We start from the raw sequence: 16,751 nt of genomic DNA on the forward strand, positions 1-16,751 counted from the left end.
GGATGAGGTGGAGTTAGGGCTCTGCCAAAATCTGTCCTCCAATTTCCTGAATTTTTCTCCCCCCATGAAAGAGGTTTCCATTATTCTGCCTCATTCAGGATGTGTTATAATTTATCTTTGAGGTATTTTTGAGCTCACCTAATCACAGCTAGCCTCCCAGTTTGCCTGCACATCCTGATCTGAAAAAGCCTGATGGGAGGAATTACCTCATGGTGCCTTAAACTGGGCTTTAGTTGAAGTGAAGGAAGCTGAGGAGGCTTCAGGCGGACAGAGAGATGATTGTACAATGAAAAATAGGACATTTCGGCTCGGTCGCTTTCTAAATAAGGTAAGCCCAAGAAACCCAAACCTAACCCATGAGAATTCCTCCAAAATTTCTTCACCATTGAATTTCTTTTGGAAAGCAATTTCTCTTCTATCAAATTGAATGAGAATGGAAAAAAAAAAATAAAAAATGCCGGAGAAAGTTTTGGCACAGGACTAGTTTATACGCCAAGAGCCTGCTTGAGTAAAAAGTCTTTGCCACCCATGTCATACAGCAGAGAAGAAACCAGCTTAGCCTCCCTCCTTCAGATTTCTCCATTTCATTCCCAGAAGCGGAAAGGAGCCCATACAAAGTGCCAGCCTCAGGCCTCCCTCCTCCTGCCCTGTCGGGAAGAGGAAGAAACCAGGTTTCTATTTTGCTTTGGCCGACTCCTGGCTCGTCGCTATCTCACGCGAACCCGGAATTGTGGTTTAAAATTAGCTCTCCTTCGTTAAACAATCCCAGGGTTTGTATTTGGCTTGTTTAGCAAGTGACTAGAGTTTCTTTTAAGCCACAGATCCTGATTTGCATGTAATGGAAATTCAGGAATTGGGCAATGTGAAACCGAATCCTGGTTTATTTCCCCTCCTGGCCAAGTGGGAGGTAGAGAGGGAAGTGAGGGAGTACATCAGACCAAGGTTTTGCCTGGACGGCTTTCTGCTTGTACCCATAATGCTAAACTATGGTTTAGTGCAAGGTGGGGAACCTCTTTTAACCTGAGGGCCGAACTGAATTCTAAAAAAGCTCTTGGGGGGCTGAATTACAGTGCTGGGTGGGGCTGAAGACAAAAGGGCGTGGCTAAAATACAAAAAAAATCCATTATACTGTAGCTTAAGGACACAATCCTATGCATGTTTCGACAGAAGAAAGTCCCTGGGGAAGAAAGCTGGCTGGGGAATGCTGGGAGTTGTGGGACTTTCTTCTGTCTAAACATGCATAGAATTGCGCTCTAAAGCTCTTCCTCCCAGTAACAAAGCCTTAGGAGGACATTTCAAGCTTTTAGAATGAGGAAAAAACTGCACGGAAGCCAGGAAACTACAAAACAATTGTTGGTTGGGGGAAAGGGGATGGGACCAGGGGAAGGAGTTGTTGCCATCTGGGGAACGCCGGAGAGCCAAATTTGGACCCAGAGAGGGCTAGATTTGAGCCCTGCGCTTATGGTTTCCTCATCCCTGGCTTAACGTGATATGTGAATAAATTAATGAACTATATCATGTTTTGTTACGAATAAAAATATTTTGCGCACATGCGCGCGCACACACACACACACACACACACACGCTTTGCAGTAAAGGAGAATGAAATATAAAGTTGAATATTGCTGTCATATTGTCCTATTCCTGAACACTGCAAATCGCGTCCTTTTTTAATAAATGTATCTGTTGCCCATTCCTTGTTCTTCAATCAGTTAATTCTGATAAGATTGCCATCTTCCGTATTCTACAATCCCATTCAGATGTTGCTGGAGAAGCAGCTTTCTTAAGAAGAGCTCTGCTGGATCAGGGCAAGGGTCCACCTAGTCCAGCATTCTGTTCACACAGTGGCCAACCAGCTGTCGACCAGGAAATCATAAGAAGGGCAGGAGTGCAACAGCACCCTCTCACCCATGTTCCCCAGCAACTGGTGTACACAGGCTCACTGCCTCTGGTACTGGAGGTAGCACATAGCCATCAAGACTAGTAGCCATTGATAGCATTTTCCTCCAGGAATTTGTCCAACCCCCTTTTAAAGCCATCCAAAATGGTGGCCATCACTACATCCTGTGGTAGTGAATTCCATAGATTAACTATGCGCTGTGTGAAGAAGTCCTTCCTTTTATCTCTCCTGAATCTCCCACCAATCAGCTTCATAGGATGACCCGACTAGGTTCTAGTATTTTGAGAGAGGGAGAAAAATGTCTCCCTATCCACATTCGCCACACCATGCATAATTTTGTAGACCTCTATCATGTCTCCCCTTACCCCCTTTTTTTTCCAAGCTAAACAATCCCAGCTGTTGTAACTTTCTCTCATAGGGGAGATGCTCCAGCCCCTTGATCATTTTAGTTTAGTCTTCCAGGTTGCTGCTATATAAAGTAACTTGTGTTTGTATTGAACTTTGAACAAATATGTTGTTGCTGTACCTGTTTTGTATGGTGTTTTTAAACAATCTTGTACACCATCTTGAGGGGTTCTTGCCCTGAAAGGCGGCCTCAACATTGTTTTAAATCAATGAATACAGTTTGTTCTTAAATGCTGTGTTTGTGCTGACAGCATCTATTGTCGTGGGTGCTGCAAACCTCTGTGTTGCAACTGTGCCCTGCTGGACGGAGAACACTACAACGCCAAGCTCTACTGTGACATCCGGGCGGAAATCGAAAGCCGTAAGGAGGAGCTGCGGAAGATCAAGGAGGAACTGGCAGAGAAGAAGCGGGCTTACAAGAAGACCCATGGCAGCATCCATGAGCGGTTGCAGCAGCTGGATAAAGTGCGGAATGAGACCCAAGAACAGATCCAGGGGAAGGTGGAAGAGATGATGCAGTGGCTGCGGCAGAAAGGGGACGAGCTCCTGGAGAAAGTGGACCGGCAGCTGCACCAGGAACGGGAGGACATTGAGAAGAAGCTGCATTACACCGAGCGCGTTGTCAAGAGGATGGAGTCCAGTGAGCAGCTGGTCGAGAAGATGAACCTCTTTGCTTCGGACCAAGAGGTGATGGACATGCAGCCCTTCATCAAGGAAGCCCTAGACGACCTCCAGAAGGAGAAGCTGCCTGTGATGGGCTTCCGGGTCCAGGCGGAGAACTTTTCAGAAGTCAAAGATGAACTCCAAGCTCTCCTTAAGAGAGTGAAAGGAGAGAGAGGTGAGGAGGGTTGGAGTTCTTGGAGGATAACTCCTTGGAGGAGTTCTTAGAGGAGGAGGAGTTCTTGGAGGAGAAGTAGAAGTTCTTGGAGGAGAACTCCAAGAGTGAAAGGAGAGAAAAGTGAGGAGGCACTTTCAGACATCCAGTTCTCCTGGCTCTTCCTCTGTGGGTGGCTCTGGTGGCATTCCTCTTTCTTCTTCTTCTTCTTCTTCTTCTTCTTCTTCTTCTTCTTCTTCTTCTTCTTCTTCTTCTTCCAAGATCTATTGGTTGCCCTGTAGCTAATATCTCTTAGGGCAGGAGTGAGGAAACATTTAGCGGGAGGGCCGAATCCCATTCTGGAAAAGGCTTTGGGGGCCGCATTCCAGTGGTGGGCGTGGCCGAAGGCAAAAGGGGTGGGACCAAAAATACAAGCATATTGTAGCTTAAAGCTCTTGTTGCCCAGTAACCAAGCCCTGGGAGAGGCATTTTAACCATTGGGCAGGGGGTGGGGGACTGCATAAAAGCTGGGAAACCAGCAAGTGATGTGTGGTTGGGGAAAAAGTGTGGGGCCAAGGGAAGGGGGCGTGGCCTTCTGGGGAACCCCAGAGGGCCAGACTGGGACCCCAGAAGGGCCAGATTTGGCCCTGGCTTGAGGTTGCCCACCCCATCTTACGGTGATATACAATTTTAATAATTCCTTTTTTACTTTTATATGCCACCTTTATTATACCCACTTTTATATACCCACTTTTATATACCCATTGGTATATAAAAATTGGGTTTTATTTATATACCACCTTCCCTTTTTTGTGGACCTTCCTCCTAGGAGAGATGCAATTACCCCCCACTGTGACTGTTTTCAGCCTGTGTTTTGTTCTTGGGCCAGTTCTTGGTTGCTTAACCCCTAACCAACCCAGAGGGTCCAGGTATGGATGTCACGCCTGCAGCCTACGAACAGGGCTATCATAGGTTGTTTGCTGAAAGTGGGAGTGAGGAGTGAGCCAGAGGCAGCTTCCCTGTGCCAGTTCATGGGTTGAATAACTCACAAATTGGCACTGAGTGCGAACTGGGTCACTGGATTCTCCTGTGGTCCTCCGGTACTACCCTGTGCTCCATTTAGCCTTTGCTGTTGAACAGCCAGTAGGCTTGTGGTTCAGCTTAAGAATGGGAGGCATAAACGTCTTGGCTACAGGCTGCATTGAAACAAATGTAATGCTCCATTCTCTTTCCTTCTTGTAGATGCTTGCACAGCTTCTGTTGCTCAGGCTGCTTCTCCAGTGGTCGACTCGGTGAGCTGTGTGTGTGTGGCGTGTGGAAGTCTTTCGCCTAGTCAAAGATGGTTGGCTTGAACTACTACGTGGATCCACAGCTGGCTGGAGAAGCATACTCACAGAGTGCACGTCAATGGTTCCTCATCAAACCAGAGTGAGGAACCATTGGCTTTGTGCTCTTCAACTATTTTATTAAGGACTTGGAGGAGGAGGGAGTGCAGGTGACACAAAACTGGGTGGGATAGCTCATCTCTTAGAAGACAGAAACACAATTCAAAATGATCTCGAGGGGTTAGAAAACTGGGCAGAAAAGAACAGAATGACATTTAACAGAGACAAGTGTGAAGTTCTTCATTTAGGAAAAAGAAATCAAAAGCACAGGTATAAGAGGGGGGATAACTGGCTTGGCAATGGAACGTGTGAAAAGGAAATTGGAGTTGTAATTGATGACAAGCTGGATATGAGTCAGCCATGTGATATAGCTGCAAAAAAGGCAAATGCAATTTTAGGTTGCATCAATAGTTTCAAAATCATGGGAAGTAATTGTTCCATTCTGCTCTATGCTGGTCAGACCTCACCTTGAATACTGTGCTCAATTCTGGGCACTATACTTTAAGAAGGGTTCAGATAAATTAGGACATCTTCAGAGAAGGAGAAAGAGGATGATCAGGAGACTGGAAACTAAGTCTTACAAGGAAAGATGGAAGGAACTGGGTATGTGTTAGCCTTGAGAAGGGAGGACTGAGGGGAAAGATGATAGCACTTTTCACATACGTAAAAGGTCACACCGAAGAGGGCCGCAACCTGTTCTCTGCCATCCAGGACTGTAGGACATGAAACAATGGGCTTAAGTTACAGGCAGGCAGATTTGGGTTGAACATTAGGAAAAACTTCCTAACAGTAAGAGTGTCAGAGAAGGGAGCCAATTGCCTAGAGAGGTGGTGGGTTCTCCTTTGCTGGAGTTACTCAAGCAGAGACTAGACAGCCATCTGTCAGGGATGCTTTGAAATGGATTCCTGCACTGAGCAAGGGGTGGGACTCAGTAGCCTAAATGGCCCCTTCCAAATTAAATGTGCAGCCAATCACGCATAGTGGAGCGATGTGTGATTGTTTTTCTTACTCTTGTGCAAGCATGCATGGTCCCAGTTTGGACTGGGACCATGGTGCTCTGGGAGGTTTTTTCTAAAAATCTCCCCCCACCATTCTATCCCCCATGGGGGGCGGGGGGGGGGTTAAAAAAAAGGAAAACAGCCTCCACTGATTCCATTGTTTATCCACTCGTGAAAGGGAAGAGTCGCTGAGGACACCAGCCTGCAGTTCGCTTACATTCTGGTTTAATAAGCCAGGATTCCTGGCTTATCGTTATGTGTGATCAGTGTGTACGACATTTCCCAACTGCTTAGCCAGGATCGACATTTATTTTCTCGGTCCTTCCTGCTCCCAGGTAACCGTCAAGGGAGCCCAGTTCAGCTACAGTCCGTCTTGGCCTTCAGGTGCTCTGAATTTCTGCTCTTGTTACTTTTGCATCCAGGAAGTTCTTCAGGACGAGAAAATCCAGCCAAGGCCTCAAGGGATGCACGTGCCCACACCAACGTACACTCTAAGCCTCGCAAAGACGCCTTGTGGCTTTGTAAGTCCTCTGCTAGTTCTAATGGTTTCATTTCTTCTGTCCTTCAGTCTTCTGTCCTCCGACAAGTTCCCCCAGCTTCTCCTGTGGGCACCTTCCTTTAGCAGAAATAAAAACAACATTTACATTGCCCTCCTGCTGTGTGGCACGAACTTTTTATTCAAAGAAGCCTTTGGCGTATAAGTGGATCTTTTGGTCTGGACACTGTTTTTATTCTGTGATTGTGTTTTTGATTGTGTTTCAGTACATTTGTTTTATTAGTATTTGAATTCATTTTTATTTATCTAGTATTATCAGCTCTCTTGAGTGCCATTTTCTGGATAGAAAGGCAGGGTACAAATCAAATACATAACGCAAGGAAACGGTGAAATATGGAGTCCCCAAGATAATAATAACTAGAAAGGCTGGACATACTTTTAAAAATAGGCCATACTATGTTCTAAGGTCCCCATGAAGTCTGCGTCATATAGAGTGAAAGAAAATCCACAGAGGGTATGTTGCACCAGTAAAGCAGAGCTATTTTAATTGTAATGTGAACCCTAGTTTTTGGAGGTACAGAGTAACTAGAGGCACCTACCTGCATATGTGGAGGGATTGCCCATTGGTGCAAAGGTTTTGGGTCCAGGTCTTTGCCTTTGCCGGTGAGGTCACGCAACAAGGTATCATAGGATCTGCAAAACCGGGACTACTATCTCTTTATATGGACTCTAATGCACAAATAAGACATGAAGAGCTCTTGACTTTTTTCTGGACAGCAGCCAGGTTGGTCATAGCTGCTAACTGGAAATCAGCAAATCAGCTTTCTCTTATCATATCAGAACAGAAAATTTGGGACCTTGCCCTATTGGAGAAACTGAAACAATTCACAAAATTGTTTAACCCCTAACCAACCCAGAGTGTCCAGGTTTGGATGTCACACTCGCAACCTACGAACAGGGTGATCGTAGGTGGGTTACCGAAAGTAGAAATGAGCGCTGGAGGCAGCTTGCTTGTTTGCCCCCGCCCCCCCACAATTCATGGGTTGAATAACCCACAAAATTGACACTTTTAATGGAATATGGTGTCTATTTACTGAATTCGCTAATATTGAGAAGAATGTACAGCAGCCTCCTAAGACACACGGAACTCTAATGGCGTGCTGTATTAGGATGATGAGTGATAATTTTATCAGATAATCTTGATTGTACCAAATAGAGATCCTGAGTGATCAGAAAGACTGTAAACAAATTGACTCATGTGTGGTGTATTTGGATTTGTCGCTGTTTGTTGTTACTTTGAAAAATTCCATAAAAAAATAGGCCACTCGGTAGGCTACCCATTGGTACCAGACATCTACCCCGGCGACCCGCCTCACCTCATTGGACAGGGGCATCTGCAGAAAGGGCCATCAACATTTTGCGCTTGCTTTTCAGGCCACGTCGATGACTTCCCCAGTGAAGCGACGGATGAGCCAAAACGAAAAGTCCACTCAGGCCTCCCCTAAAATGATGAAGCTGGAAGACCATGACCGTGAGGCTGGGGGAACCTCCAGCAGGCACATCCAGGAGGTTGTGACGAGCTCTGCGCCCTGCCTCGTCTGCGAATCGGCCCCTGAACGAGAGCCGAGAGGGGCTGTCCATACGGTGGAGGTCGTGGCGAATTCTCCCCCTGAGATCTGTGAATCAGGTAGGAGGAGGGAAGAAGTGGAGCTTGAAGAAGCCAGTGTGGGATTTTTCCATGGGAGGTTAGTGCAGGGACTTTGCCAGATTCAGACCTGACCCACTTGGAACTCTTAAACCTGTGGCTCTCTGAAACTGCATTTGACTGATACAGCTGGGACAGAGGGCTACATCCCATGTTAGTCCTACTTAAAGTAGAGCCACTGAAATGAATGGGATTTAAATTAGTCATGGCTAAGTTAAGTCCCATTTATTTCAATGGATCCTAAGTAGGGATGTACGAGTTGTGTACCTTCAGTGCTGCTTGCATTCACAAGCCCCCGGAATTCTCCTCTTTTTTTTCCGCTGCGAAAATAACGAAGATAAATCCATACCAAAAACCGTAATTCCAGTGCCCAGCCGTCTCTGTGAGTCTGCATAACTTCTGTAAGAATCGCTGTTTTTCGTAAATATTTCTGTTTTGGTTTTTTTAATTGAAATCCTCCCTCTCCGTTTACTTTCAGCCAAAATGCTTCCTCTTTCTAGGGGCTTCCCAAAAGAAGGCTGTCTTAGGTGTGCCTGAGCGATAAACTCTTTGTTTAAAGCAACGCTGTGTTAAAGAAAGAAAAAACCTTTTAAAATGACCATGCCGCTCCTGCTTTAAACAAAGAGTTTATTGCTCAGGCACACCTAAGACAGCCTTCTTTTGGGAATCCCCTAGGAAGAAGAAGTGTTTTGGCTGAAAGTAAACGGAGAGGGAGGATTTCAATTTAAAAAGAACACCCACAAACAAGGTGGTGAGCACAAGTCATTTAAAAAAAAGTTACGTATTATCGCAATATACTACATTGCGTTTTTATTTATGAAAATTCCGTGACTCTTTGCGGATGACGAAAAAAAAAGCCGCATGACTGCTGGCTCCACAGGACCTCGTGGTGCCGTTCCGCAGAGGATTCCGTGGCACAGACTGATGGGAATTCGATCCCATTTCAGTCCGTGGCGGAATTCTCTGACATCCCTAGTCATAAGTCACTTTAAAACCTTCTATATATCCTCTTTCTCACACACACGCTCCATCACCACTCTAATCCTATAAACACAGGTCCTAGACACTATGTATCTCCTCACAATCCCTATCTATCTCTTCCCTATCTGTTCCCTATCTGAACTCCACAGGCACTGTTCCCTATCTACGTATAGCATTTCACCACCACCCTTTCCAGATTCATAACATATATACATGTGACATCACAGTCTGCTTATAATTCATCGGCTGCTTTAGAAGCAGGCAAACAGGCACAACAGAAGTGGGGATGCTCTGAAGTGAGAGGTTTGGGCGAGCCCTTTGCAAACTCTCCTCGTCTCTGATCTGGCACCGCTGCTAAACATCCCCCATAAAGCAGACTGGGTCCCCTAGGTGTGTGCATGTGACACTGATTGCCATTCGTCGGTCTGCTTGCAGAGGTTACCAGCATCGTGATCAGCAGTTCCGAGGACACTGAAGACGACTAGATGGTGAGTGTGAAAGGAAGGCCCTTGTCGGTAGCTGTTGCATTTAGAACGACATCCCTTGCAGAGGAGTAAGATGACATGGATAGTTCTGCAGCAACCCAGGGACCCACCGATGTCATCCAAGAGGCGCAGTGCCTCATGGGATGATGGAGAGGAGACAAGTGGGACCTGCAACAAAATGGTGCAGCATGGAGTGTTTCAGTTTAGGGTTCCAGGTAGCCAGCCAGGCCCTTATTTTATTTTATTTACAACATTTATATACCTCTCCACATCTAAACAGTTTCTGGAGCAGTGAATAATAAAAGATAAAAAGATCAAAGAATAAAACACCATATTAAAAATGTGTTATTCTAAAAAACGGTTACTCCATTCTGTTTTTCCAGGTTACTCCATTCTGTTTTTCCAGGTTACTCCATTCCATTCCTCTCCCAGTTTTCGGTTTCCTGGACTCAAAAGACATTCAGAGTCCTGTGGCTACTGAGCACGCTTAGGCCTCATAGGGCTATTTTGTTCTCCCCCGCTCCTTTTTCATACTTCTGCAAACCTTGTGGTTCCCCCCAAGTGATTTAGCCATGATCATTCAGTGGAATCTAGCCTGTTGTCTTTACTGCAAAGACAAGATGTTGGACTGGATCAGCCTTCTGAAGCCAGGCGCACCCCAGATGTGTTGGACTACAGGCTTGTCCTACATGCCTGTGCTGGCTGGGTGTGATGGGCCTTGTAGTCCAACACATCCAGAAGGCACCAGGTTGGGGAAGGCTGGACTACATGGACCCTTGGTCCAGAAGGGCTTCCTGGGCCATTGCTAAAAGATTCAGGGCCCTCCCCAAATGTGATCCCCCTGGAAATATACCCCCCCCACACACACAGCAGCTAAGCTTGGGTAAAACATCTTATTGGCACCAATGGAAATATTTTTTTTCTAAACATAATTGCTATCTGGGAGGGGGCTGGGAGGCATTGCAGCATGTGGGAAGGTGGGTAAACCCTTTCCTCCCCAGCTGTAACCCCCCCCCCTTGAAATTTGCCCCCTTGCATGGCAGTTCAGTAGAGAAAAAAGCCTTCCATTGGCACCAGTGGATGTTTGGGTCCCTAGGGTATAGATCCGGGGCTGCAGAAAATCAACTTGGGGTTGGGGCCCCCTGGGACCAAGCCGAGCAATGCCCCTGAGGCTGCTCTTGTATTCTTAGATGGGTCTTTGTAGCTGTTATCCCAAAGAGATAGGATGGAACCTCCATGTTCAGAGGCAGTATGACTCCCAAAGATGAGATGCCAGTGACAAACATGCAGGCTGTCTATTGCCTTTACGTCCTACATGTTGGCTTCCTGGAGGGTTTTTGGCTAGTGGGGAGTCTGGATGCTGGATTAGATGTGTCTTTGGTCTCATCCATCAGGGGTCTTCTGATTTTACCTGCCCCCACGAGGTCTGTTGGGTGAGAATTCTCACTGCACTCCATTTTTCTTTTCTTTTTCAGTGACCATTTATCTCTTCTGCAAGGAACCCCGGTGAGCCGAGTGTGCGTCGGCCGCAATAGACCTGCGTCGGCCGCAATAGAATGGTCTCAAATGCTTTCATTCCGCGCCTCTCCCGATCACGGACCTCGCTTGCCAAGGTGGCTTGCTTTCTGCCCCCACTCGACTGCCACCTCCCGGCTTGCCGGTGCCCTGCTCCGGGTCGTTCTCACAACTTGTGTGCTCACAGTTTTATCCAGGCAGTTGTACTAGTGCAGTATCGTGTTGGGCTGTGCCTAGGCCTGCCTGCTCCTCACGACCCACCGGCTGTCCAGCACAAATGCCTTCAGGCAACGCGGTTGCACCGAGCATCTGCCAGGCACAGCAGCGCAGATGCGTTCTGCAGGCTGCCGGACCACAGAATCTGGTTGGTCTGCTGAGCACGAACATGCAAGCTCGGCATCTAGTTCTCATTCCGATGAGAGCGGTGGCTGAGGCATTATCTGCCATCCCTCCACCGCTCCCCCAGAATAGCCTGCTACTGCTCTCTACTTCTCCTTTTGGTTGGCGACTAGAAGAACCGAGGGCAGGCAACAGTGTTCAAACAGCTAGATTTTCCCTGTCCTGTCCCACATTCATCTCTTCGTTGTTATTATTATGACTATTATAGGAACTTTGTAAGGAATTATTGCTACAAATCGGTTTAAAACATGGAAATTGCTTGCTTGCAACTCCTTCCATGGTCCTCTCTCCACACCCATTTGATCTTTGTATTCCTCCGTCATGTAGAAGCAGGAGGCAGGAAGAAATCAAAGAGCATTGTCCACACTGAACTTTCTGCTCAAATTTGCGTTAGAGAATTGGGGATGTAAAAGACAGCAGTCCTTTCAGGTCATCAGACCGCAGGTGTAGGGACAGACAGATCGGCCCCTTTTCAGTCCATCTCAGTTCTGCGTGTGTTTATTCATAAGTCTGTTCTGTCTTGTTTCTGCATTGGTCTTCAATTTAAACAACAACATGCACGTGAAAATTAATGAGCTCTTTAAAAACAACTTTTTGAATAAAATATGCATTTTACCCTAAAATACACATTTTATACTCATTTTATACACATTTTGGTGTAAGCCAAATGGTACATACTTCTGGTGTAAGCTGGGAACAGTCTTGTAAAAAGTGCAAGAACCCAAGGCTTACCACGTTTCTGATCTGTAGATTGGCTCCGTTCCCTTAAAAAAGGACTAAAAATCCCCAAGCATGCCTAGACCAATGGTCCATCTAGTCCAACATCCTATTTCCCCACCATGGTCAATTAGATGCTTCTGGGAAGCCCCAAGCAGAGCACGAAGGCAGTGGTGCCAGTCCGAATTCCAGCGCATAAATTTATGGAATTCACCTGCACAAGGTGTGGTGCTCACTGCTGCCTTAGTTAGTTTTAAAGGGGGCGGGGGTTAGATCAATTTGTGAAGGAGGCTGTTACTCATGACGGCTAGATGGGCTCTCCAGAGGTTGGGAGGACAATGGAGGAGGAGGTTATTGCCATCATGCCATGTTGTGGGCTTCCTGAGGCATCTGGTAGGCCACTGTAGGAAAGGAGAAGCTGGACTTCATGGGCCTCTCGTCTGATCCAGCAGGGCTCTTCTTGCGTTTCATTTTCCTAGATCCAATTTGAACTCCGGTTCGACCGAAGCAGCCATTACCGCTTGATCATTTCCTTTCTCTTTCCTAGCTGTTCCCTGTATCTCTGATCTCTTGGTTATTTGCCATACTTGGAACACTGCTTTTCCAGTTGTTCAAGGGAAAGTTTCGCAAATCAACCAATGGAATCAAAACTGACATAATAAAAATAAAATAATAATAAAGTTTTGCAAATGAACGCACATCCTTCCTATGACATCAGAGCTAGAGGCAACAAATCCCTAATGCCAGAGGCAGAATTGATCAAACCAGCTTAAAAATACCTGGGCAAACAAGGCTGTCTTCACTGCGGCACCATCACAGAACATGATTCGCCAGCTGTGGCATGAAGTGGTACAGCCCACAGTCTTGTAGCCCCTGTCTTCTGTCTTCATGGTTTCTTTCTGAATTTTAAAAAAAATTATCCCAGGCATTGTAAGAACTGGCTTTTTTTGAATACGTTTATTCCGCTGCTGGTTTTAATTTGGTTTTATGCAATTGAATGGTTTTATTCTTTGCTGATACTTCTTTTTTTTTTTGTATTCCGCACTCATTTTATTCCTTGTTCGAATGCCTGTATTTTATGTTTTTTTAATGTATTGTACAGCGTCCAGAGAACTTTGGTTTAAAAGTACAGTAAATAAATAAAGTGACTGGATCTGGTGTAGAAGTGGGGATCATAACATGGGTAGCTTGTCACATCTTAGTGCTGTTAGGTGCAAAAAAAGTACATCCCCAGAAATTACCTGCACAAAAGCCAGGAAGCCACCAAATCCTGCCTCCCTCCTGGAGGCCAAATTCAGCTCTCCAGGGTTCCCCAGAAGACCCCCTCCCCTCAGCTCTGCCCCCATTCTGCTGCCCACCAATCATTTGGTGTTGTCCCAGCTATAGCACAGGTCGTCCCCCCCTTTTGGCCCTCCTACTTTCGAATGCAGCCTCACCCACCACTGAAATGTGGCCCCCGAGAGCTTCTCTGAAATGGAATTGGGCCCTCGGTCTGAAAGAGGTTCAACACCCCTGCCTGAAGGTGAAATTAACTCATGTTCAGAGAACCTGAATATGACTTGCTGGATCAGATCACATATCTTGCTGGGTGAGATCGGGGGTCCAGCATTCTTTCCCCCCAAATCAACCTACTAACCACTTGGTGCTAGATAACCCATCAGAAATCAGCTAGTGGGTATCCTCCAAGGAGACCACATTCCTTTTGCACCCCTGAGTTGTGCAGAACATTGTTTCAGGGAAGTTAGCGGAATGTCCTGTCTGATTTTCCACCGGAGCACCCACTCCACAAATACATCACACCGTAAAACTACAATTCCTTTATTTACTGTCAAAATGGTCCCAAGACATGGTCTGAAGGCACAGGAGGCAGCAACCTTGCTGAACCTAAGCAGGTCTGGGTCTAGTCAGTGCTTGGAGGGGACACCATCTGGGAACCACATGTAGCCACCTTGCATTCCACAATGGAAGAAAGGTGGAATATAAATGTAATAAATAAAAAAATAATAAATTCCTGTTACAGATAATCCAGGTCTCAGGCAGTGAAGATTCTCTTCACTTAATGGAGTTCTTGGCTTAATTCATCTAATACGAGTCTATGCAGATTGGCTCTGAAGGTGGCTACACAGTCAATCACTGTGACAATGGTTCAAGGAATTGAGAAATGGAGTTGGGATATTGGGATAATGAAATCTGGCTTATTTTGGTCTTCTCTTTGATCCTCTTCTTTTTCCTTGGTTTGTGTAACAAGTGGTGTAGAACTCCTGTCCCTCATGATTGGTTGATGCCAGATGACTCTTTGAGCTGTTGCTTCCCGACTTGGCGTCCGCTTTGCCATAACATCGACATAGTTCTTTTCTCAGTTGCCAAACCTCAGGAATGTACTTGGACTGTATGAGCTTCTAACCCTTGACCCCATGTGTTGTTTTTCCTCTATTTGGGCCCCCAATCTCCTTGTTATCCTAAAAAAAAATCACACCACTGGCCTCAAAATATATCCTCAGGTCACCCAAAGGTTCCGTCTCTATGTCCCAAGATTAGTTTCCAACCGTGTTTAATATACAATTTATAGGTCAACCCTTACGTTAAACAGTGGAGAAAGTTTATTATTGGATAGAAGGACTGTCATCATGTTAAAACAGAATCATGGGAAGCAAGAGAGAAGAATAACACAGACCCAGGAGAAAGCCCGGCAGTTTTGGTACAACTGAGCAAAGTAAAGAGAACAATTTTTTATTTTTTTAAAACTGGGTTAGAATTGAGGTGGTTGGGTGAGGGGGGAGAGAGAGAGAGAGAGAGAGAGAGAGAGAGAGAGAGAAAGGGTTGACTGGGCCAGGTAAGGGAGCGTCAGCTTCAGGTGTCGTGGGTCGTCAGGCAAACTTAGCACCAGGCACGCACGCCAGTTCCCCTTGCGAGGGTGAGGAGGACCAGCCCGGAGTAAGGAGGCACCCCGCCGAGATCCCGCTTGCCTTGGGCTGGGCTGGGCTGGGCTGGGGGCTTGATGGACTCTCCGCTTCCATGCCTGGAGCTGTGCAGGCTTCACCTGGTCCAGGGGTCCCTCTCGGTGACTCTGCCCCCCTAAAGAGTCCCTCTTGGAGCCCACGGTGAAATGGTGAGTGGGGGGCTGGCTTGAGCCCGCTGGGTGGAGAAGTCTGAGGAGGGTCACAGGTTGGGACTTGGGTTGGTGGGCGAGGCAGGGCGAGGCTCCGGCAACCTGCGGGCGCGGAGGAGGCGCTCATCGCTCCAGAGAGAGGCAGGTCCGCCGTCGAGTCTCTTCACAGGGATCCAGGCAGTGGGGGAAGCGGCTGGGCTGGGCGGGCGCTATGGACTAGCGGCCATAGGATTGCTCTCTTAGTGCGGGAGATGCTCTGGAGGTTGACGGCATCATCTAAAGGGCCCGCAAATTGCCGGGAGTAACCAATCTCAATAGCAGGATAAAAGTTCCATGTGAAGACGCGCTATAAAAATAAGGCAATTGGAACAAATACTTTTGAGAACTAATATCCCTAGTCTGGTCCCACTGAAAGCCACAAATGTCCCCCCCCCCCGCACTTCACAATCTCTCCCTCATACACACCCAGTCACACAGACACCCAGGAATTCTCTCTCACCCATTCCCCTCCCCAACTTAATAGCAATGTTGTTTTGTTTTTCAATGACTGAAAGAGCGAAAAAAAAAATCAGTGCTGTTTACCCGCAATCTCCTAATTGCTAAAAATCAGTTTAACACAAAGGTTTGACTTACTATCAAGCCTTTGCCTTGCAACCCAGCACAAGAGTTTCTATTGAGCTGGCTGCTTTGTGACAGAAAGATGGTGGAGGAAAATAAACTGGTGAAGCAAAACAAGCCACTCTCCAGGGGAAAAAGAGGCCAGTAGATCCCCTCCCCACTCCTGCTGGATGAGCTCAGCTGAGCTAAACAGTTCCATTCCCAGTGTGGTGGCAACAATAGCAGGAAACGGAAAGCTCCATGTATAGACAGGGTTTCTGAATGTCCCTCCCTTGATGGAAAACGAAAAAAACTTAGAAAGGCGGGGAAGAAAGAAAACGGCAAACTGCCACAATGAAACAGGGCTATACCTTTGCCTGGATGTAAACACAGCCAAAGTAAAGTGACCGCATTACTTCTTTTGGAGCAACCCGCTCAATCTCCCCCCTTCCCCGCCCCTCTGGGAAGGAACCATATTGAGTGGTGCCTAGCAGGTTGGCTTCTGACCTAAGTCCTCCTTCTTGTCATTGGAGTTTAAAAAAACAAACTGCTGCTTCTGTGGGTCCTCTCTCTTCCCCCACTTTCTCCGGTCTTCAAACAATATCAGCTGCTGCTCTTGGGAGAGGTTTCTGACCACCCAAGCTACTCAGCTCAGCTCCTCTCCCTCACGGTGGCTGGTTCTCCCTCACTAGGCAGTCTATGTTGGCTGTGCGTAGGATTTTCGCCCTTCGTCATCGGCCTGAAGAACATAAGGAGAGCCCTGCTGGATCAGTCCAAGGGTCCATCTAGTCCAGCATTCTCTTCACACAGTGGCCAACCAGCTGTCGACCAGGAACCCACAAGCAGGGTGCAACAGCACCCTCCCACTCGTGGTCCCCAGCTCACTGCCTCTGGTACTGGAGGTAGCACATAGCCATCTGGACTAGTAGCCATTGCTGGCCTTCTCCTCTAGGAATTTGTCCAACTGCCTTTTAAAGCCATCCAAATTGGTGGCCATCACTACGTCCTGTGGTAGCGAATTCCATAGTTTAACTATGCGCTGTGTGAAGAAGGACTTCCTTTGATCTGCCCTGAATCTCCCACCAATCCGATTCATAGGACTTGGTCATCTGATTCAGGGGTGAATTGGTTGAATGCAAGCAGGTCGCTAACAGTGCCGCCCATTACAAAGCCTTGGAGGAGGTGGGGCCCTCCTCCGCTTGAGAGAGAGAGAGTGTGCTGGCCAGCTCTTTGATGGTTCTGAGG

At 47.0% G+C, this 16,751-nt stretch overlaps 1 protein-coding gene across 6 annotated transcripts in view; it reads left to right on the forward strand.

Moving 5' to 3' along the window:
- The window catches only part of PML (PML nuclear body scaffold), a 17,882-nt gene extending 4,907 nt beyond the window's left edge, over nucleotides 1-12,975 (forward strand). For 3 of the 6 annotated variants that reach the window (XM_084816863.1, XM_084816862.1, XM_084816865.1), the window contains exons 3-6: nucleotides 2,557-3,143; nucleotides 4,362-4,411; nucleotides 5,925-6,023; nucleotides 7,433-7,860. In XM_084816863.1, coding sequence (XP_084672989.1) covers nucleotides 2,557-3,143; nucleotides 4,362-4,411; nucleotides 5,925-6,023; nucleotides 7,433-7,777 — 1,081 coding nt within the window. In that variant the 3' untranslated portion in view covers nucleotides 7,778-7,860. Of the gene's footprint in view, nucleotides 1-2,556; nucleotides 3,144-4,361; nucleotides 4,412-5,924; nucleotides 6,024-7,432; nucleotides 7,861-9,119; nucleotides 9,267-10,644 lie in introns of those variants that run through there. The other 3 variants (XM_084816867.1, XM_084816866.1, XM_084816868.1) reach the window with 3 other exon arrangements.
- The last annotated feature ends 3,776 nt before the right edge of the window (nucleotides 12,976-16,751 follow it).

Source organism: Heloderma suspectum, chromosome 11 (genome assembly GCF_057233095.1).
Source record: "Heloderma suspectum isolate Gila_16-S chromosome 11, 16-S_ref, whole genome shotgun sequence".
In the NCBI taxonomy this organism is placed as follows: Eukaryota; Metazoa; Chordata; class Lepidosauria; order Squamata; family Helodermatidae; genus Heloderma; species Heloderma suspectum.